The sequence below is a fragment of the Astyanax mexicanus genome, chromosome 5, assembly GCF_023375975.1.
Source record: "Astyanax mexicanus isolate ESR-SI-001 chromosome 5, AstMex3_surface, whole genome shotgun sequence".
NCBI lineage: Eukaryota > Metazoa > Chordata > Actinopteri > Characiformes > Acestrorhamphidae > Astyanax > Astyanax mexicanus.
This window is the reverse complement of record NC_064412.1, coordinates 24,572,402-24,596,779: the sequence shown is the minus strand read 5'-3', so window position 1 is coordinate 24,596,779 and position 24,378 is coordinate 24,572,402. Positions and strand designations below refer to the sequence as shown.

The 24,378-nt window shown below is 35.2% G+C and overlaps 2 protein-coding genes across 2 annotated transcripts in view; one reads left to right on the top strand and one right to left on the bottom strand.

Moving 5' to 3' along the window:
• The window catches only part of LOC111195860 (G2/M phase-specific E3 ubiquitin-protein ligase-like), a 675,934-nt gene extending 666,209 nt beyond the window's left edge, over nt 1–9,725 (top strand). Inside the window, exons 2-11 of the mRNA XM_049479230.1 lie at nt 1,681–1,896; nt 1,996–2,140; nt 2,315–2,390; nt 3,289–3,424; nt 4,660–4,764; nt 6,990–7,303; nt 7,403–7,584; nt 7,970–8,139; nt 8,245–8,459; nt 8,563–9,725. Of these exons, the coding sequence (XP_049335187.1) occupies nt 1,850–1,896; nt 1,996–2,140; nt 2,315–2,390; nt 3,289–3,424; nt 4,660–4,764; nt 6,990–7,303; nt 7,403–7,584; nt 7,970–8,139; nt 8,245–8,459; nt 8,563–8,798 (1,626 nt within the window). The 5' untranslated portion in view covers nt 1,681–1,849 and the 3' untranslated portion in view covers nt 8,799–9,725. The remainder of the gene's footprint in view (nt 1–1,680; nt 1,897–1,995; nt 2,141–2,314; nt 2,391–3,288; nt 3,425–4,659; nt 4,765–6,989; nt 7,304–7,402; nt 7,585–7,969; nt 8,140–8,244; nt 8,460–8,562) is intronic.
• The window catches only part of pde4ba (phosphodiesterase 4B, cAMP-specific a), a 343,053-nt gene that overhangs the window by 276,540 nt on the left and 42,135 nt on the right, over nt 1–24,378 (bottom strand). The window lies entirely within an intron of this gene.

Sequence of the window (24,378 nt, the reverse complement as noted above, 5' to 3'; positions counted from 1 at the left end):
AATTTATTTGCTCTTATGCTAAATTTAACAGAAAATATGGAAATGCTTTCTTATCAAAAGGATAAATGCCATTAAATGCATTTAATTTAGCTTAATTAAGCACAGAACACATAACAGCCCTAGTTACAATAATTTCAAATGTTTTTTAATCAATAATTTATATTTAGATTTATTTATTTTTAAAAGTCTCCTACTGCTAAAATCCACTTTTTCTTGTTCTTTGTGAAATACTATAGCGCTCTCTGAGTTGTATATGCATGCTGCACATGAAACTCTTCCTCAGCCTCCATTGTCAGCAGTAGCTAGTCAAAGAAAATTCTCAGAAATACGAGTTGATCAGAGAGATGTAAAATGTCGACATCAACCAGTGAGTTCATAGCACAGAGTTTACAGAGCTAGTTAACATTAGCTACCTTGTGTAGGTTTAAATCAAATCTCTGAATAATTCAACGTTTTACAGAGACCTTAAATAAACACTAGGGAAGCACGGTTTTAAAAAAGGCAGCACAACTTGACAGAACACCGGTCAACGGTGGGTGCCGTTCACGTTAGATTTTATGATATAGAGCGAACTCCGGGGCTTCAATATGGTAAAACTGCCCAAACACCCAATCACCAAGTTTAATATAAGGGTGTAGTAGCATTAGTCTAGCTGAAAGGAACGCTAACAATGCTGTGTAGGGTGGGGATGTGGGGGGATTGGAGGGAGATTGGCCGGGGTAGGCAGTCTGGGTTCGGTTCGGGGTGTTGAGAGCATTTCTCGGTTGCGGGGTCGCTCGAGTCTGACATTAAGTGAAGTTTAAGGGTTAACTGTATCTCTGTGTAAAACATTTTGTCCTTTGAGTTTTAGAGCTGTAAAATTGACTGTGGGGGAAGGCAGGTAGGCATTCTTTACTGCGGTGCTGTTAGCCAATTAGAGGCGATATGTTTTTATGTATGAATATTCATGAGCAAGAGCCAAAACCTGTCTTTCTTCAGAGACCTCTAAAGCAGCAGGGCTAAATAGAAACACCTGAACACTTTTTTTTTTCCCACAAGAAACAGCTCACATTCATTCATTCATTCATTCATATTAGAGACCACAACCAGACATTTTAAAATGAATGAAAAAACGATGGAATGAGACCTTTAAAGAGAAGTACAGTCACCTAATAAACCTGCTGAAAACAAGGAATAGGAAATAAAAGGCTCATCATACTGAAGATGAAACATTATTTAATTAAAATTATTATAGAACTGTCTCAGTTGTCATTTACCATACAAGCATATTATTTTAAACAAATGTGTGCATGCTGTTGTCTGACTAATTACTTCACAAATCTCAGCCCAAATATGTTTCTGTAACTTCATTGCATTTGACTTTCCTAATTAGAAGAAACTGAAGCCTTTTTACATTATATGCCCCACAGAATATGTATTTAATTAAATTATGCTGCAGAACAGATATGGTACGTCTTTTTCTGATTTTCAAATTGCCAAATTGCGACTGTGCTGACCTTATTGAGAAGGCTATCAGAACTGTTTTTATGTGTGAATATATATTAAATAATATATGGTAGGTCACTGTACCAGTGATCCGTTCTAGAGGAAGTGTTGCATTGCTCTAACAGTTTTTTTTCTTTCTTTCTTTTCTTTATTTTTCTTTCCTCAAATTTTTTAAACTTCTGTTTTTGGAAATAGACCTGCTAAAGGACTTCCTCAGCTTGAGACATTTACAAAGGAGGTTGTGCTTCTTCCGGACAACACGACTACTCTTGTACCACGCCGAGCAAGTAAAGCATGGTTGTTTGAAAATGGGCATGTGAAATCTGCAGTTGAATTTAATGTTGAATGGTGTGAGTCAGAGGTGATGTCCACAATTCGGAAGGCTTTTATGCCACAGGTTGAAGGTTGTAGGTAGGTTTGTAAAATATTAACATGTAAATAGTACCTTGTAATCGTTTTTTTTTCTTAATTATTTCACAAACACATCGTCTTATTAACCTGTCTGTATAGTTTGCAGTTGTTACTGGGCTGCCACAACAAACTTGTGAAACCATCTCTAGCTCCCCATCAAGAAATGACGGGACGTATGTTAAAGAAGGTTTTCCACCAACGCTCTGTACACGTGCAGCCTGACAAAGTATTGCTAGACCAATCTGTAAGCGTACCATTTCACTGTTATTTACCAGTGCAGATGTAGGTTTTAAATTAAACTGCTTATGTACCCTTTTAAGTCTGTTCAGTATGTTCTTTGTATGGTCTTTACATTTGAATCTAAATATTGTCTGAGACAAATATTGCATAAAATGTCTTTTTTTTTTTTTGTCTTCAGTCAAGTGAAAGTGAGGAGGAGAGTCTTGGATGTGAGCCTGGAATTTCAGATGCTTCTTCAAAGAATGAGACTGTAGGTAAGTACATATTCATTGTAGGTGTTATATTGTCAAATGACAGAAACGACTGCACTATGGCTTTGACATGCTAAACATACGTAAACTAACCTAACATTCAATATCTTATGATATGTTGCATTAAAAGTCTATTGTATTAAACTGTTATATATTAGCAGTAGTTGCACTTTATTGGCTGCTGTTTTATTTATTTATTGTTAATTTCTACCGTAAGAGTCACCATAGTTTAGGGTGTAACGGTACATTTTTCACAACACTATAAACCCCACAGGGTGGAGTTTGATCCATGTGTTATATATTCCCTCCTGAAGTAGTTAATACAGCCTGTACTAAATTAAACTTTGAGATGTAAACTTATTTACATTTTATTACTGAAATTATAAAATTACATATTACATTTTATTTTTGCCTGAAATTCAGCTCTTAATATAAATAGTTTAATGTAGGCTAGATTAAACAAAACTTAGCCCATAATCTTCCAAAAAGTTTATAAAACATGCCCATTAGCTCCAAAAAAAAAACAAAACAATTTATATTAGTCTCTGGATGATGCCACCAAATACATCTTACCCTACAACAGGAATCCGGCAATAAAATTGTGTACCAATCTTGACCAAGTTTCCTGAAAGCATTGTACAATTAAGAGCATCTTACATGGAAAGATGGTGCTCATTTCACGTTAGTTTTTGCATGCTTCTGCATGCTGTCTGTATTGTGCATTATCAGTGGAATTGCGTGAGCCAAACCATTTAAAAGAATACACTTGCCGTTACACCCCTAAGATGATTCAATGAGATTTTTCAAATCAATTCCATTAAAACTATAAACAATATCAGGTTCATGTGTAAGATTATTCAATAATGATGCATATTGTGTTTGTAATTGTGTGAAAAACTAGTTCAGCAACATCTACCACATGTGATGGATCAGCCAGAGGGAAGCAGTTTGACATCTGACACTCCAGAGGGGGACAATGATGTGATACTGATCGCATCATCTCCAAGTGAGACAGTGAGAACCACCACATTCTACAGGTGTGTTTTAGCATAGTATTATTAAAAGAACATTCAATTTTCTTCATCAGAGTTACATAGCTCATTTGTTAATTGCACTTACATATACAAAACATATAATAATAATGTAGGGAATGCAGATATTTTGTCACCCTGACACCTAGGTTGTTAGATGTCTTTATGTACAGAAATAACTTGTGATTGGTCAATCTTTATAGCATGAAAAACAAATGCAGTGTTTCTTACATATACTTAAACCTTTACTTGATTGCAGACAGTATGAACCCTTTAATTTATTAATAGACATCTATTCCTACTTATAAGGAATGTAATGCAACATTCCAAAAAAGGTGGGCAGTTCATGTACAATAAAAAACAAAATGATGTGATTTTAAAAATGTTTTCAGCTAGTAGTGGGCCCTAAAATAATTTCATGATATTTCATGGTATTTTGGCGAAAACGATACTTTTGGCGATATGACAAAACATTTCGTTAAAAAAATGTTTCAAGAATACACTACTGCAACAAAATGAAAATTAAATGTTATTGTTATGTTATTGTATACAATATGATATATCACACCCTTAAAGTTTTATCCAATTTGTAACTGAAGTTAATGATCCAGAATGATACTAATAAAAATGGACTCCATATATCTCCATATATTCAGGAATAAAGTAAAATAAATGATACTGGACAGATATAATCTGTCTCTAGTAGATATTTAATGGGAAATGAGAACATTGTAAATTTTTCTTTTGCTAAAAACAAGAAAAAAAAGTAGTACCCTGATGTGATAATTAGGGGTGGGTGATATGGCACCATATTTCAGGGTATAATATTGTTCACAATATTCAAAAATGTTGGCGATATTATCACGTATGATACAATATAGCACACTCCTAATGTCAACCAGTGATTGTTATAATGATTTTGAGCAAATCAGTATTCACAAATCCACAAATAGTGCAGGTGCAGAAAAATGTAAAGGCACCTTCTACACGACATGGAGCACTGCCAGCGTGCATAAGTTTGATGTGCCAGGTATGATAAATCTTTATGCTTATGTTTACTTATTTACTTAATCATGTTGCAAGAATAAATATCTTGGGTTCACACTGTCTGAAGTCAAATAAAAGTAAAAATAAGAAACACCTTCTTGTACTGTACCATTCTTTTTATACTTGAGGTTTATACATATATTCTAGGACTTGTTTCAGAACTCTTTACAAATATGATTTAATCTACATTTTAGTGAATACGTGAATTTGCTGGAGATAGAGGATTACGAACCAGAAGATGCAGGCCTTCAGGAAGCAATTGAAAGCTCCCTGTCCGAGACCAATTTCAGGACTTTGAAGTAAGTCTGATGATATTGTTATAATTAACAAGAAAGAGTCCACACAGACCTGTAAACATTTTTAGAATCTTTTTTTTTTTAGTAAAAAATAAATAAATAAAAGAGGTGTTACCTCAAGCACTGAGGTAAAAAGAAGAAAAGTGTACCATAACTTGTAAAGTGTGCCCATTTTTAAACTAATACTGTCCATGAATCTGTACATACATTGTGATTATCTCTCTTTTCTGCTGAAATCCAGTTTTGTCTCTGACTGGTTTATTACAAAATGTTTTTGTGAAGCCATTATTGATTAGGATCTTTAATAAGTAATATTGTCTTGTATGTTGAAATACCTCTTCAGGTTTGCAGAAGACACCTGAATGTTTTTTTGCCCGAATCAATTTCTACTTGAAGGAATTCATGTTTGTGTGGGGCCAAATATTGATATTGCAATATATCCTGTCCTTTTTGTTTGCGATACCTAATTAATATAATATGCAAATAGTATAATACATAATATAATACATAAAATAAAAATAAAATAAAACATAGGCACTGTAAACTTCCTAACCCTACAGAAGTAACTAATTTTTTTTCGGTGGATAAAGGAGAACTCTGGTGTAAAATGGACTTTGGGTGTAGTGTAACATAATAACGAGTGATTACCAAGGACGGATTAACAATAGTCTGGGCCCCTGGGCAAAAAATTGCATGTATGTTCTAATATTATAAAGCTTACACTTATACTATTATCAGTAATGTAATATGCAAATAACAATAAGCTATTAAAAAACTCAGTTGCTAGTTAGCAGTGTTACACTAGCCTTGAAAAAGGCTGTAAATATTTCAAAGTTTAATATATTATATATAGTAATATAATATTATATCATGTAATATAATATAATATAATCTAATATAATATATAAGCCTTTGAAAGACTTGTGTCTGAAAAGGCTTGTGAAAGCAAGTGTAACAGAATATATGCAATATAGTATAATATAATGTTAAAATATTTATATATATTATAAAATAATATAATCTATACAGGGCAATCAGTTTTTAAAAAGGCTGTTGGTTGCTGATCTGGTAATAGCAAGGTAAAAAGTGTGTGTGTGGGGGTGTGTGTGTGTGTGGGGGGGTGTGTGTGTGTGGGGGTGTGTGTGAGAGAGACAGTGAGAGACAGTGAGAGAGGGGGGCATGGAGAGGGAGACAGGGGGAAGGTTTTAAGTATATTACAAATGTTGTGTTAATGATATTAAATTAAGTTTAATTATTATTGAGACTCCTTCACTTTGCCATAAAACATGTCAAGTCATGTCAAACTGTCATTAAATGGTCATTGAATAACAAGCTGAAAAAAATGTTTTCCAATAAATAATCCTCAAACTAAATATCAGGGTTACATGCATACGCAGCCACAGCTACTACAACAAAAACACTCGCTGTTTCATCATCTGTCACCAAATCAAATAGTGCTACTCAATAAAATTAGCTTGCAGTTCTGTTGAAAACGCACTTTTCCTTTCATGCGTTACTTCAGAGCTAGAGTGACCACTGGTCTCTTTACTGTTGTTTATTAAAGGGGAAACATGAAACTGGTCAAATGGCTTGTTGTTTTCACATAAGTGAAATCACACCCTTGGCCAAATTCACTTAATTTAATCGGTGTCAAAGATAGCATTCACCACATTGCTTGTCTTAAATTGAAATAATTGCAAAATTAATTTGTGTCTCAGATTTTAAGAGATACTGAACAAAATAATTTTGAAACAATACCAATTCAGAAACTTTAAGTAAGGGCCTGAGTCGCATATTTGCAACAAAAAGTCTGCAATTTGTAGGTCCCTAAAAAGTCAAGGAGCCATGATAAACGACTTCTATGGAAGGCAAGGGACCCATAGCAGGGGCCCTCCTGATCAAGGGCCCTCTAATGGTATGCCCCCCTCTTTCCTAGGACCCCTAATAGCCACACCCACTCATCCATTTTCATAAGGGGCCCCAAAAGCATGGCTAGGGCCCAAAAAGGCCCTGGGTTCAAAGTCCCTTATAGTCAGAGGATCTGTATAATAGAGGGCCCTCAGATATAAAAATACTTACTAGTGCTTACTCATATGAATAGAAGACAGGGGAACTATTGCAAAATTAATGTAACATATTTAAAAATCATATTTATTGAAGTTGTTCACTGAAAAAGCTAAATGACTAAAAGTTCATATATCTGTTATATTTGTTGTTTCTTTTTGTAGCAATGATTGTCCACCAGTTGAAGACATTATCAGAGGCCTTCACCAACAACTCAACCCTAATGAAATGATCCGTTTTAATATAATCAGAAGGAATGTATGGGATGGGGCCACAAGAGCAATGACGAGACCTAACTTTTCCCCTGAAAAGACTGTTGACGTCAAGTTCACAGATGACCACGGTGTGTCTGAGGGAGCTGTAGACAATGGTGGACCCACTAGAGAATTTTTCAGATTATGTCTTCAAGAAATAAAAGATAATTCTGGAATGTTTATCGGGCCGCCAAACATGAAAACACTGGCATGCAATTCCAAAGGTAAACAATATTAAGGTTCAAAATTGTTTGTATATATGTATATATAAAATAAATATTTTTATTTATTTATTTTTTATTTATTTATTTATTTTTTTACAGCTACAAGATCTAATTGGTACTTCATGGCAGGCCAGGTAATGGCCATGTCAGTTGTACATGGTGGTCAAAGCCCTGCCTTCCTTTCTCCTGCACTTTTTAATTCACTACTCAGAGGTCCAGATGAGGTCAAAGTTTCCATCTCAGATGTGCCAGATGTGGAAACAAGAGAGAAGTTGCAAATGGTATGTTGTTGTGCACTGATTGGCCACCATGTTTGTCTGTTATTAGTAGAGATGAAGTGTCTTTCATTGATTGGCATACCTTTTACTTCCAAATTTCTTAAGTTTAGGCTTCTCAAAAAAGAAAAAAAAAACCCTCTGATGTATAGTTTTTTGGGCTTTGACAGCATTTTTGAATTCACGTTTTGGAAACTCACTTAATTTTTCCTTCCTTATAGAATACAAGTATTTCATACACGTTTTCTCACAAATATCTCCATTATCTAATTTATAAGAATATGAAAGAGGTGTGAGGTTGTAAAGGTTAGTTTACCACCCCCCACCCCCCCATGGCATGATACTGGATGGGCCTTTGGTAACTTCAATTTTAATGTTATTGGGGTTTTAGATCAAAGACGCAAGGAGTGACGAGGAGTTGCAGGAAGCTGTTTCTGAAGCATCATGTCTGATAAGTCTTGCAGGGTGCAGCCGCAAGATAACGTTCACAAACAAAGAAGAGGTGTGCACAGAACTAGCAGAATGGTATATGCTTCAGAGGACTAGGGCACAGTATGAAAGGTATGGATAACATTACTTACATGCAGCTTTCATAGACATGATGATGATGGTTTAAAAAAAGCAATGTTTGTTGTAGTATGAATGATCTTTTGCCATTAAATTTAGGTTCCGTGATGGTCTTCAGTGCTTGGGTGTCTTGGATGCAATTCGGAAATACCCAGAAAGGTTTCGAGAGGTGTTCATGAAAACAGCCACTCCACTGACAGCTGCAGCTGTTGAGAACCTCTTCCAGTGCAGGATGGCTGAGAGAGGTAGCAACAGGTTTGAGAGACAGTGTCACACTCTTGGGTATTGGCGGGATTATCTCCAAGATGCAGAGGGTAAGAGCTTCTCTAAATATTGACATTGTGGTCCTAAATTATACCGTTTTTTGGGCTTGTGTTTTTAATTTGGGTTTATTTATTTATTTGGTGTATATTTTAGTTGACCTAGAGGCTGTCACCTTGGAAGAAATCCTTGTCTTCACTACTGGCTGTGACTCCATTCCTCCCCTGGGCTTTTCCCCTCTGCCCTCACTGGAGTTTGATGAAGTCTCTGCATATCCAACAGCCAATACTTGTGACAACATCCTCAGGGTACCAATTAAAAGCACATACAATGATTTTAAGTTAGCCATGGATTTCGGCATTCAAAATGCAGCAGGGTTTGGGAAAGCATAAATACAATTTGTGACCTACAAAACAATTGGTGCAAATTTTCAGTTTGTTTTACTAAATTGTTTATTATTGTTTAAAAAAAAAAGTCACTAAAGAAACAGTAAAAGGTTTTATGTAGAGAAAAATTGTCAAATTAGGTCTGGTATTTAGTTTATATTTAAAATCAGAAGCAGACAAAATGCACTTCAGAAAATTACAATATATTTGTATATCAGTGCAAAGTAAAATAAAAGTACAAATAATTTACCAAAATGTGCACATGAAGTGCAGTAGCCTATTATTTAGGCCTTAAAACATTTCAATTTAGATATTGTAAGTAGGGTTTATGTTGTGTTTTTAGTTATTGGGAATTGTTAGATTGTTTTAATGCTGTTTTAACAGTTATTTTGTTCTGTTACTCGATAATTATCTACTATGTTCTGCAAGATCTTTTTGCCTCATATCTGATCCCAGAGTTTTTGAGATATCTACTATGTTGCAACGTGTTTGGTTTGTTTTTGTGATGCATGCTTTTAAACAGTTTTGGAGAAGTGCACTGGTACAAATCATAATTTTTTGAGGTATAAACTCAAATTCTATACAAATATTTAAAATAGCCATGTTTTTCAGCATTGTTAATGCAGCAGGGATTCAGGAAAAATAAGTAAGATCTTTGACCTCCAATACAATGCACAATATGTGCATATTTTCAGTGTATTTGATTTTAATTGTGTATTTTTGTTTCCTAACAAAAAAAACACTTAATAACTTGGCAGCATAAAGTTTTATATATATATAAAGATTTTCAAATTGTTAGTTTTATATAAAATCATACGCAGGGAAATACTACTTCTAATTTTATCCCATGGCTAAAAATACTGTTGAATGTCTTACTGATGTTAAAATTCAGTGAATTCAAAGTTCATACGTGACACATTTTGCTTTTTTTTTTTTTTTTTAAAAACATTAAACATTAATAAACATTAATAAACAAAGATTTGCCTCATTTCTTTTATATACTATTGGTGTTCATGTTTGCATGGTGAAAAATCCATGGTCTTTAGAAATAACAATTTGACATCAAATAAAGTTTTCTCACCACTGTTGATGTATGCGTTTCATGTACAGCCTTTTGTATTATTTTATTTGCATTAGCCAGTTTAATCAAACACAAATTGTTGTCAAAGCTAACAATTGGAGAACACAATTGCATCAAGTAAAACAATTGATCTCAAGTGATTGGCCAATGTATACTTACTGTTCAAATTACAAATTGTACTGTACAAAAATAAAGGCGGCGGATGTGGGTTCCATTCCAGTGAGGAGTTTAATGCAATCTCGGCATGTCCATTTAGGTTTTAATTGGGTACTCCTGTTTAATTTTGCTTCCTCTGTGTGACTGTGTGGGTTACCCTGTGCACAGTATTCCTGTCTTAAAAATATTTTTGGAAGGCTATCAACACAGTGCATCCTTGATAAGGAAGAAGATCTAACTTCCCCAAAAGTTACATGAAGCCAGAAAATACTCAATGCCATGATTTCCGTCATCTGTCAAGGGATTGATGTGTGGAATTATGTTTGGCAGTGCAAGTTGGTGAGGTGAAGGCCTTGGAATCTGCCCCATTCCTGTGGCCCATAGCTGTAGTGGTGACAGTCCTACAGCTGTTCGCAGGCTATGATTGTTCCACTGTAGAGCAAATTCGTCAAGTGCCCTGTTAATCCTTGGCAGAAAGATATATTGTAAGGCTCTAATATGGATGTGGTTATTTTCATCTAAAATTCCGATGCTCTCCATAAACAGAAAAATGTCTTTGAAATAAAATGAGACCACCCTGTTTACTTCTCCCCAGAGTCTTTCAATACGTTGGTTGTGAACGCTGGGGCCAACCATGAAGCTTCCTCTGTTCAGCCCTCGGTTTACAATCATAAAGTGTGCAATTTCCATGTTTTCACTTCCAGCATCTCCTCTGACTCGACTGGGAAGTCCAAACTGTACTATAGCATCCCTAAAAAGTTCAAGGGCTGTAGATGCTCTGTTGTTGGTGCAGCATTTTAGGTAAGTGATACACCTGCTAAAGCCGTCTACACAGCCATGAAGCACGAAGCCCCATGCATTTAATTTGTGGTTGGTGTCCACATGCCTGGAAAGAAATAAGATGTCATTAGGATAATCTCCAAGTATAACCGACAAAAATCCATATCTATGTTTATTAATTGAGCATTCTTTCACATTCATTATGCTCAAAAGAGACTAATCTTTTCTGGCTTAACAGCAGCTAAAATACTATAATATTTAATTGGTTTAATCCCAAAACAAGACTCTCAAAACAATGGCTGTTATTCCTTTATGACATAGTTTCTCTACAACAGACTACTGCAATGATGAATAAAGTTAAAGGTATAACAATAGATAAACGCTTAAGTACTTGCCTTTATCTCATTAGCCAATATAAGACACACACCTTGTACTTTTTTTCTACATATTTGGAGTCACACTGAATAAGATGATTTAATCTTTATTTCGATGTCTGCTTATGTTGTACTTTTTCCTTTTTTTTTCTATTTTCTATATACCTTCATATATGTCTGAATGTTTCTGTAGCACAAATTGTGATGTTTATTTTGTTTCTTACTTTATGAATAAGATTTTGTATTTCTGCATCAGGTTTACACACACAGGTCAGACATGACCCACATTTACCATCTCACAACACAGTACTGTTTTACAGTAACATTAGCTCAGTAAATATTTGATGCTAGTAGTGAAATATAACTGTACATAATATTTGATTAGGTTTAGGTTACCTTGAGAGTGAGTACATTACCTGTCAGGAAGTTACAAATAATTATTATTAGCTATTGACATTCTATTTTAGTTAATCTAAATCTACTGTAGTTAGTTAACTAATGTTTTAGCTTAGATAGGTACATTGGTAGGCCATTTAGCTACAGGGTATTTTTGTGATAATGATATTCTTGGTGACAATAACTGATATTTTATTAATTTAAAGAATAAACTCATTGAACAAAATAAATAGTAAAGTTTATATATTATAACAGTTTCAAACATTACGTATAAACCAAAAATTTTTTAAACATTTGTAGATTTTGTAAATAACAAAATTCTGACTTTTATACACAGATTGTGTAAATGATGATAATAATAATAATAATAATAATAAAGCTTTACAGAAAATAGCAAAACAAATACAAATTAAAATGGTTAAAAAAATATTTTAATAGCTAGCTACTCCCCTTAATAAATACCAGTGTTATATAAGTAGTTATAAATAAAAGTTAATTTTTAGTTATATTTAGCTAATTACAGTAGATTTACTAACTAACTAATATCAACAACTAGCTAATAATCATAATTACTTGTAACATTATATTAAAGAAGCTTTATATAAACTCTTTCCATGGTGTCTTCATCTACCCGCTTCACAACCCTGACAACCTGTTAGTACTGATTAAGTATTAATTGTTGTAAGTCAGTTGTAAGGCACGTTCTTGAACACCTGCCAGTTTGAGTCTTACTGCCCCCAAAGTACTGAAATATTCTACCAGCATCCCCCCCCACCCCCGTTCTCACTGAATTATTCTACCACAAATATTGTACCAGCACACCTCCCCGTTCTCACTGAAATATTCTACCAGCACCCAGGTCCAACTTTAAGCACCAACCCCTTAGAGGGGGTGTGCATATGCTGCGCATCATAGGGTTAATTGTGCTGAATGCCTTTATTAGGAGGGATTTTCACAAACAATTGTACATATAGTGCACCTGAATTCATATACACTATTTATAGTTCATAATACAGTTAATTTTACTTACCATAGTTGGTTTGGTTGCTGAACGTTGTAGACCCTCCTCCTGATTGCCCGTCTTCTTCTTATTGCTCTTCCCACAGGATCTAAAATCTGCAAGCGTTCGCGAATTCTCCATCTTTGCACTCTCATACCTCTTCCTCTTAAACTCCCTGTGATATAAGTTTCTCCAGCATTTGGCGTCATTGCAAGTACTTGGGAAATTAGCGTGTCCAGATCAGGATTTGACAGAGAGCTGTGACTGCCATAGTCTAGTAGACCCAGCTGTCTTCTGTGATTAAACAAAGTGCGGACACTCACAGAAAGCATCCGTGATATAGCTATCCAGCTGAATCCTAAGTCCCGCAGATTTACAAGTTGGTAACCTGGTATGTGAAATCTAAAAAAAATAAAATAAAATAAATAAATAATAATAATAAACAGCAGTCTAATACATATATACTGTAAATACTGTATATTAGCATTCATTGCATCATTGTTAAGAATGTATCAATTGCAACTCCAATAAGTTGCAAATAATTTGCAAATAACATGGACCCATATTTCATTAAGTAGAACATAGAGTGAGACATTTTACGTTTGGGAATGGGGCAACAAATGTCTAGATAAGTAAATGGTCTTTTTATATTATAAATTTAATTTTATATTAGAAGATATATTGCATTATACATATTTAATCTCATTTGTGAATGGCATTACTAACTGTATATCTACAAAGAGTTTTAATTTATTCATTATGTGGAAATCTAAAATTGCATGAAGAACAATTTATGTGCATAAAGTGTTATAATTATGCATAATTTGTCACTTCAGCATTTTCATAAGTCTCCACTTTCCCTGTCCACAAAACAGTTAATAACTTTATTTAATTTTTAAATGTTTTCACCTTAAACACATTTTTAAAAAGCTAAATTTTCAGTTAACAAGAGGCCAAAATCTAATATATTTTGGACAAAATTAGTTTGAAATACAGTGAACACAATGCACTGATAGCTAATTTAAACTCTTTGGTCAAACAGGAAAAAATTAACAACTGTCATACTGTTCCTTTTAAATTTAGGCATTTATATGTTAGAAAGATGCCTACCTTGGTCTTCCAGGGTAAATTGATCGTTGCACACCAACTACCAGATTGTGTTGTTGCAGATGGCTGTTCCTTGCAACAAATTCAATTAGATTGGTGACATTATTTAGCATGTCTTTAAGAACTACATATATATTGTTCAAGAGATACATCACAGTAACAGATCTTGAATTTACTGGAGCAAATTGGTTCATGGCTGTTAAGAACGCCATGACCATCATGAGATGATCTTCAAAATATCTTGATCTTTGTTCTAAAATATTCAGATCCATAGACTGTTGTTCAGCTCTAATAAGAAAGGTGTGTAATTCTGCAAAATACTGCTGAATATCACCAGCTTCCATACTGAAAGAGAAACATATGTCTCGTTTTAACAACAGCTCGTTTGGGGGGGGGGGGGGGGGGGACAGAAACAGGAAATTAAATCATCAGAAAAAGGAAGTAACCATGAAGCTGATATATATATAATGAAAGCCGATATATATATAATGAAAGCCGATATATATATAATGAAAGCCGATATATATATAATGAAAGCGATATATATATAATGAAAGCCGATATATATATAATGAAAGCCGATATATATATAATGAAAGCCGATATATATATAATGAAAGCGATATATATATAATGAAAGCCGATATATATATAATGAAAGCCGATATATATATAATGAAAGCGATATATATATAATGAAAGCCGATATATATATAATGAAAGCCGATATATATATAATGAAAGCCGATATATATATATATAATGAAAGCCGATATATATATAATGAAAGCGATATATATATAATGAAAGCCGATATATATATAATGAAAGCCGATATATATATAATGAAAGCGATATATATATAATGAAAGCCGATATATATATAATGAAAGCTGATATATATATAATGAAAGCTGATATATATATAATGAAAGCTGATATATATATAATAAAAGCGATATATATATAATGAAAGCTGATATATATATAATGAAAGCTGATATATATATAATGAAAGCTGATATATATAATGAAAGCTGATATATATATATATAATGAACGCTGGTAGACCGTCCCCGGCTCGGGGAAAGCAGCTCGCGGGCCGGTGCTTTTTTGCCACCTTCGCCCCCTGACACTTTAAAGCCAGTCCGAGGCCGGTCGCGCTGCACCTCCGTGGAGAGAATGAGCCGCGCTGCCTGCCGGTGGTCGGCCTCCCCTGCGCGAGGAGCTGCGGCCGGCTGAACCACAACGCCACCTTCAGTCTCTCAGGCTGACTGTGCGGACCACCCGTTTACCTCTTAAAGGGTCTTAACAGCTTTCGTTATATATATATATATATATATATATATATATATATATATATATATATATATCAGCTTTCATTATATATATATCACCTTTCATTATATATATATATCAGCTTTCATTATATATATATCGCTTTCATTATATATATATCGGCTTTCATTATATATATCGGCTTTCATTATATATATATCGCTTTCATTATATATATATCGGCTTTCATTATATATATATCGGCTTTCATTATATATATATCGGCTTTCATTATATATATATCGGCTTTCATTATATATATATCGCTTTCATTATATATATATCGGCTTTCATTATATATATATATCGGCTTTCATTATATATATATCGCTTTCATTATATATATATCGGCTTTCATTATATATATATCGGCTTTCATTATATATATATCGCTTTCATTATATATATATCGGCTTTCATTATATATATATCGCTTTCATTATATATATATCGGCTTTCATTATATATATATCGCTTTCATTATATATATATCGGCTTTTATTATATATTTCCTGTTTGGCTTGCCATATGATATATATATATATATATATAATGAACTCTGATATATATATATATATATATATATATATATATATATATATATATATATATATATATATATATATATAATGAAAGCTGATATATATATAATAAAAGCTGATATATATAATGAAAGCTGTTAAGACCCTTTAAGAGGTAAATGGGTGGTCCGCACAGTCAGCCTGAGAGACTGAAGGTGGCGTTGTGGTTCAGCCGTCCGCAGCTCCTCGCGCAGGGGAGGCCGACCACCGGCAGGCAGCGCGGCTCATTCTTTCCACGGAGGTGCAGCGCGACCGGCCTCGGACTGGCTTTAAAGTGTCAGGGGGCGAAGGTGGCAAAAAAGCTCCGGCCCGCGAGCTGCTTTCCCCGAGCCGGGGACGGTCTACCAGCGTTCATTATATATATATCAGCTTTCATTATATATATATATATCAGAATGAAAGTTTGCCCGCTGTTAACTAGGTTTTTTGTAATGTGAGATTCTAAGTTTGAACGCTAGGTGTCAGAAACGGGGCAAAGAGTCTAAAAGCGGAGAGGGTGCGCATTTCTAGCACAGAAAAACGGGCCAAAGAGTCTAAAAGCGGAGAGAGTGCGCATTTCTAGCGCAGAAAAACGGGCCAAAGAGTCTAAAAGCGGAGAGAGTGCGCATTTCTAGCGCAGAAAAACGGGCCAAAGAGTCTAAAAGTGGAGAGGGTGCGCATTTCTAGCGCAGAAAAACAGGCCAAAGAGTCTAAAAGCGGAGAGAGTGCGCATTTCTAGCGCAGAAAAACGGACCAAAGAGTCTAAAAGCAGAAGGGGTGCGCATTTCTAACGCAGAAAAACGGGCCAAAGAGTATAAAAGTGGAGAGAGTCCGCATTTCTAGCGCAGAAAAACGGGGCAAAGAGTCTAAAAGCGGAGAGGGTGCTCATTTCTAGTGCAGAAAAACGGGGCAAAGAGTCTAAAAGTGTAGAGGGTGCGCATTTCTAGCGCAGAAAAACGGGGCAAAGAGTCTAAAAGCAGAGAGGGTGCGCATTTCTAGCGCAGAAAAACGAGGCAAAAGAGTCTAAAAGCAGAGAGAGTGCGCATTTCTAGCACAGAAAAACAGGCCAAAGAGTCTAAAAGCGGCGAGGGTATGCATTTCTAGCGCAGAAAATCGGGCCAAAGAGTCTAAAAGTGGAGAGGGTGCGCATTTCTAGTGCAGAAAAACGGGCCAAAGAGTCTAAAAGCGGAGAGGGTGCGCATTTCTAGCGCAGAAAAACGGGCCAAAGAGTCTAAAAGCGGAGAGGGTGCGCATTTTGGTACAACAGTTTTTTTTTTCCAAAAAGAATAAAGAAAATAAATCAAAGAACTTAAAAAAATTCAGTTTGAATATGCTTTAATGTGGACTGTGCCTTCCGCCAAAAAGTAGTTCCACAAAATCTGTCACAGAACTGAAACGTATATACTTATTATATATATTAAATAACCTATATACATATTACCAATATAAATAACAGATTTTAACAGATTCAAACAAAAGTTGGAAACTTACATACTACTCAGTGTAGCTGTAATGCTTATGTGCCATATCCATCTCACTACATGTACTGTGATCTCCTTATCACCATTTGTGCAATATTTTTAACGTGCAATATTTTCCTCACCTTTTTATCTACTATTTATTTGATATTTACTCACTATGATCAGGAGATTGCTGGTTCGAATCCCGGTCATGTAGCTTGCCATTGGCTGCTGGAGCCCCGAGAGAGCACAACCGTGAGCTGATGTATCAAAACCTTGTCGTGGTGCTTTCCTCCGAGCACACTGTGATGCTACTCGGCAATTAGCATCAGCAGCAGTTTGAAAAGAGGCGGTGGCTGACTTCACATGTATTGGAGGAGGCATGTGCTAGTCTTTACCCCACTTGTGTTTTAACATCACCTTTGATGGGGGGAAATACAGCTAAATGGGTGGGACAATTGGCCTTGCTAAATAAGTAAAAAATAAAAAATAAAAATTATACTTGCGATAGCTGCAATCCTGTGACCCACTGACATCACTAAACTGTTGCAATCTTGTTTTGTGATGCAACATTTTTTTCGGTACCACTTTAAAATAAGACTACCCTTATAAAGGGATTATAAATGGTTTACAATTAGTTTATTAATGGTTACTAATTAGGATGTAAATGCCTTAAAAATCATTAATAATCAGTTATAACACATACGTAGAAAGGGCAACAATATAGACGGCTGCGGGTTCACTATTTGGCAAACAACAGGTCATTGTTGTCCTTTCTACGTATGTGTAATAACGCATTTACAAATAAGGCATTTACAACCTAATTAGTAACCATTAATAAACTAATTGTAAACATTTATCAACCCTTTATAAGGGTAGTTTTATTTTAAAGTAGTACCTTTCTTTTCTAAGCTTTCACTGCAGCCTTTTTTTAGTTGGTGTTTGTTTTAGGGGTTACTCCCTTCAGTCTCCTCTTTAGCTTTAGTAAAATGCATGCTGTCTGCAAGTCTGAAGACTGAATAGCCAAGTTTAAAAACGTCCACTTCCTGAATTGGGCTCAAGTATAAGTACTTGGAGGAAGCTACATATCAGTCATTCAGCACAATTGTGCAGCATCAACCAGTACAGAAAGAGATACAGAAAGGAGTTGACTTACAGTTCATTACTAAACAACAGTTTTTTTTGGTTGTTTATTAGGAATGATGAGTTTCGAGGGACAAAATTCAATGTAATCATATTTAAAAACATATAGAGTTTTTATTTTTTGTGTTTTTTTCATTTAATGTGACACAAATCTAGTTAGGCAGGGCTAATTACATACTTACATACTTCGAATACACTCAAATTCACAACCTCTTGACGGTGAGGCAAACCCGTTGACAGCTGTGTCACTTGGGAGCCAACTTGCAATGTCTTTTAACTGAAGCATGAAGCAGAGGTTAGTGTTCTGGAAACACTGATGAGACTTGAAATGATCTCAGAGACATTTATTGTGATGTAATGTGTTGTAATAACAATGTATCATCCACCTTCACCACTTTAAAAGCATAAAAACCTCACTGAGTGAAGAGTGCCTCACACAAGCTCTATTACCCCTTAAAATCCCTGATCAGAAAACAAGAAAGAACCTGATGCAATATTACACTAAAATTGGAGACGCATAATGTGATATAAATAATATTGAGCAGATTTAGATCAAAGCAGATTCAGTCAAAAGTTTGGACACACCTTCTCATTCATTTTTTTCTACATTGTAAATTAATATTAAAGTCATCTAAACTATGAAGGAACACATAAAGAATCATGTAGTAAATTTAAACGTGTTAAACAAACCAAAAAACTCATTTAGGTGAAGCATTTAGGTGCTCTTATATCCAGGGTGCTGGTAACTTGCGTTTTTTCCTGTGCAACAGAGGTAACTCTAGGTCTTCCTTTTTATTTTTCTGGGGTAGCCCTGATGAGAGCCAGTTCCATCATAATGCTTTTTATGGTTTTTGCAACTGTACTTGAGGATACTTTCGAAGTTCTTAACATTTTTTGGATTGACTGATCAGTTCTTGCAATAATATGGATTAGAACATTAATCAAATAAGGCTATTCACTGTATAAAAACTCTACTTTTCTTAAACACATTAAGAGGACAAAACATTCAAGTACAAGTTCAGCACAGCTGTTAACTGAAAGCCATTTCAGGTGACTCTCCCTCATAAAGATGACTGAGAAAATCCAGACAAGATGTGCGAGGATTGTTTAACACAATAAAAATATTTTTCTTAATAATTTGTGTGACTTTATTCATCTATGTTTATTCTACAATGCAGAACATTGTAAAATAATGAAAAAAACTCCACTACATTTAAGGTTACACTACATTTAATTGCCAGCATCTGCATTACAGCTTAATTTGAGCTGTAATCTACTACACAATATAGGGATTCAAATCATTCACAACTGTAATTGACCCACAAATCATTTCCTGAAGAAGATGTTTACTGTGGCCTCATGATCTGCTAATTAAACATTTAATAAAAATATCCATATCATCAGACTACACTACTTACACTTCTTTTATTTGCATTAATGAATTTTATCATTGGTGGACAATGATCTTACTTATATCAAGAGGTACTGGAAATTAAAATGTTTTCGATTTCCAATATAAAAAATATTGTCATTTAGAGCATTAATTTGCAGAAAATGAGAAATGGCTGAAATAACAAAAAAAGATGCCGATCTTTTAGACCTCAAATAATGCAAAGAAAACAATTTCATATTCATAAAGTTTTAAAGTTCATAAATTAATATTTGGTGGAATAACCCTGGTTTTTAATCACAGTTTTCATGCATCTTGGCATGTTCTCCTCCACCAGTCTTACACATTGCTTTTGAATAACGTTTTGCCACTTCTTTTACAAACATTCAAGCATTTCAGCTTGGTTTGATACATTACATTATACATTTATGGTATATCTGAACTTTGACTGGCACTGTATTGCACATCCATTACCAGTATCAGTAAATGATGATAAAGTTTTAGTATCTACACTAAAGAATACAAAGTGGTGTCATGTGATTTTTAAAGCTGCAGGTAATGTTCAGTCATTAACAGCAGTGTAAGTTTGAGTTCAGAGGGGGGAAACCCACTGGCATCTGGCCCAAACAGCATGTCGTCAGTCTTTATCACACACCACTGAGCTGTCTAGAGCAAAATCAATGCCTAGACTCAGGGGGAAGACATTCCATAATTACAAAACTCACAGTGAAGCATGTTCCGCTCCATTCACAGTATAAACATAAGCTCCAGGACACAGCAGCAGGATATTACTTAGGCCAAATGAACAAACAGTGTTTGTGCAAATGCTGTGCTTGTATAAGCAGTTAGCTTTTTAACGTTGTGAAACTTCTATGATAAGGGAGCACTTAAAAGATTAATGGAAGGCTTTATTGCACCCCGTGGCTGTGGTGTCTGAGGAGATGCTTACGCTCCGATTCACGTCCACAGGGTACCGGCAAGTTTCCGACAGCACGGAACAAAGGAACTGAGGCATATAACATACTGGGGCGTTGGGGATTTCCTGATTGTTGACCAGATATACTTATCCAGTTGGCATGACGCTGGGCTCCAGCGGGTGCGAATGCATGTAAACAGCTGCTTTCCCCAGCTAGAGAATTCCACAGGGGACTTAGGAAGGGTTGAGTACTGTATCACACACTGTACAGGCTTATAACACCATTCCTCAACCAGTAGCAAGGCACTGATCCTACTCTTCAGTCAGTCAATATGATACTGATCTGCTGCCATTTATTCTTGTTTAGCTTAAAATCTGCATATTTCACTGTTTATACTTTATTGATAGTTTAAAAAAAAAAATAAGAGACCACTTAAAAATTATGAGTTTCTTTGATTTTACCAAATTGAAAACCTCTGGAATATAATCAAGAGGAAGATGGATGATCACAAGCCCTCAAACCGCTTGAATTGTTTCACCAGGAGTGCAGGCATAAAGTTATCCAAAAGCAGTGTGTAAGACTGATGGAGGAGAACATGCCAAGATGCATGAAAACTGTGATTAAAAACCAGGGATGTTCCTCCAAATCTTGATTTCTGAACTCTTAAAACTTCTTGAATATGAACTTGTTTTCTTTGCATTATTTGAGGTCTAAAAGTCCTGCTATTTTTTGCTATTTCAGCCATTCCTCATTTTCTGCAAATAAGTGCTCTAAAAGACAATATTTTTATGTGGAATTTGAGATAAATGTTGTCTGTAGTTTATAAAATAAAACAACAATCTTCATTTTACTCAAACATATACCTATAAATAGCAAAATCAGAGAAACTGATTCAGAAACTGAAGTGGTCTCTTAATTTTTTACAGAGCGCTACAACCCTGTGTTTACACTAGCAGGGATAGTGACATGTCAACAGTCATTTCGTATAGTAGTAAGCAAAATACACATAGAAGATTTACATTTTAAGAACTCTGAAAGCATCCTCAAGTGAAGTCACAAAGACCATCAAAAATATTATGATGAAACTGGCTCTCATCAGGACATCCCCAGGAAAAGATGACCAAGAGATACCTCTGTTGCACAGGATAAATTCACCAGAAAAAACTACATGAATCCTTATGCGTTCCTTCATAGTCTGGATGACTTCAGAATTAGTTTACCTCAGAATCATAGAGGGGAAAAAAAACATTATGTATATTAAACTTACGTTTTAATATTGGTTTTATACAAGTTTTAGTTTGCTTGCAAAAAATAAAATAAATATATAATAAACAATAGTTTTCATATTTGATAGCTATTTGTATACATCTAAAAACTAAAAAAAGATATATGTAATTTATGGAAGAACTAAAAATACTGAAATCATAACCAAGAATCGCTTATTTATTGAAGAATATCAACTTTTTTTCACAATAATGCCCAGCCATATCAACTTATTTAAGGACCAATTATAGACATGGGGGTCTGAGGTCCCCAGTTTCTGCTCTTCCTAAACTTTTGATTCTTAACAGCATTTTGGCCTATTCTTAACAATGTGGTGCTAAACATGGAAAAGAACATCATAGGTTTTCTATAAAGAATTATTTAACAAGGCAAAGCAATGTGTACATTTAAAATTCAAATGAATTGCCATTACTTAATGTACTGCCTTTACTAAATAAGCCTGTTTCATTAAGAGTGTAGCCCTGAGCAGAAGGATAGGGGAAAAGGAGGGCCATCCCACCCATTTAAACAAGGAGATTTAAGAATATTCATTGCTGTGACAGAAGTGAGGATAGAACTCATGCTTGCCTAGCAACAAACCCAAAAATAATAATAATTTCCATCATTCAGGACAACCATGACTACAAAACAGTACTAAATATGTATTGGCCTTCCCTGACCAGTAATTTAATTATTGTAATATTCATGTAATCCTGCTGAAGTAAATCATTTTGGTTAACATAAAGTAGGTCGTTCACTATGTGACACTGCTGACTCACAGAGATTCATCGAAGGCCCAACTGCCAGCTAGAGACTTGATAATGCATTGAATATCATGTGCAGAATATAATCATAGTGTTTTTGTCCTTATCACACAGCCCTAACCCCAGAATATGCATCTACAACCTATGGTTTTCTAAGCTGTATTCCACAGCATCTCTACCCCATCTCTACACGCAGCTGTGTTTTAGAGAAACTGTAGGCCTACCAGTAACACATGACAGCTAAATAACGCAGAAATACTGCTGAGCTACTGTAATATATCACTGCCCCATAGCACTGGGCCTTCTAAAATGTCCATTAATCACAGGCTGTAATGAGAAGGTACTGAGAAAAGCAGGCACGTTTTTCCTGTCGCTTTTTATTGAGCCCTTAGAGCCCACCACACTCAGCTGTTGAGGGTGCTGATTAGCAAACTGCAAGTGGTCTGAAAACCCTGCTGCATGTGTAATTCTCTGAAAGTGGTGTCCTGTTGTGAACCAGTTTTTGTTAGATCCTCAGACTTGTGATGTGATTTCTGTGGACCACCTACTAGTCATGAGTTCTACAGTTTTATGAAATTAGCAGCACTTGTTGCTGCTTTTGCAAAAGATTGAGTATTTTGTAATAGTAGGTTTAAGTAAGTAGTGGAAATACAACACAAGACCAAGTCTAGACCTGGAGACTTAATCAAAAATGAATCAAAAAACATTGTCCAGAACATATAATCTATAATCCACATAATCTTGCCTAAGTTAATTATTATTATTTTTATTATTATTATTATTATTATTATTTTTTTTTTTTTTTTTTTTTACATTTGTTTAATACATTTCTGACAGTGTGTATTCATGTACCGTCCCCTTACAAAAACATACTACTGTTAGAGGTGTAAGTAACATGAAGGAGAAAAGAAACTGTAGCAAAGGTTCTAAAAGAGTTCCCACTAAAGTTCATATGTTTGCTACATTGTAATAATAAATAATCAGTAGTATATATAAATATATATATATTTATATTTATTATATATATATATATATATATATATATATTAACAGGATATATAATAATACTATATATATATATATATATCTATATGTATATATATCTATATCTATTTATCTATCTATATATATATATATATATATATATATATATATATATATATATATGTATAATTTTTATAATTCAACCCCACCCTACGTGGGAATCGAACCCAGGCTGTCGCGGTCATGGCCCAATGCTCTAACCGCTGCACCAGCGAGCGGATTGGGACGCGGCTGCTTTAATCACCCTTTAGAACAGCCGCTGAAAAGGGCGGAGCAACAAAAACGGGCGGAGAATAAAAACGAGCGTAAAACAAAACCCGGAAACGGGCGTAAAACAAAACAAACCCGAGAACGGGCGGACAAACACAAAATGGCACCGAGCACGAGTGAGGGAGAACCGAGGATCGCCTGGGAAGCGAGGCTGCCCCTTATTTTCGGGGAGATAAAAGGAACAACTTCCCAACTAAAACAAAGGTAGGACAATTGGTGCTTGTGGGGGAACTGCGGTTCCACCGGGGGGGAGGAAGGGGGAACCATGAGGAGCCAAACAAAGAGGGCGGCCACGTCAGCGCGCTGCCGCTGCGACACACACACAGAGACTCGAGAGGAGAACGGTGGAGCTCACTGCTCTACACAGCCACACCAAACTCGAAAGAAAAAGGGACAGAAGAAAATACTTTGGCGGGAGAGGCACGCCAGCGATGCTGAACAATGCTCTCTCCAAAGGGAAAGGCAGGAAACCGGCTGTTGCCGTAGATAGAGCAGGGAGGAAAAGAAAGAGCCGGGGCTCACTCGAGAAACCGGCATAGATTC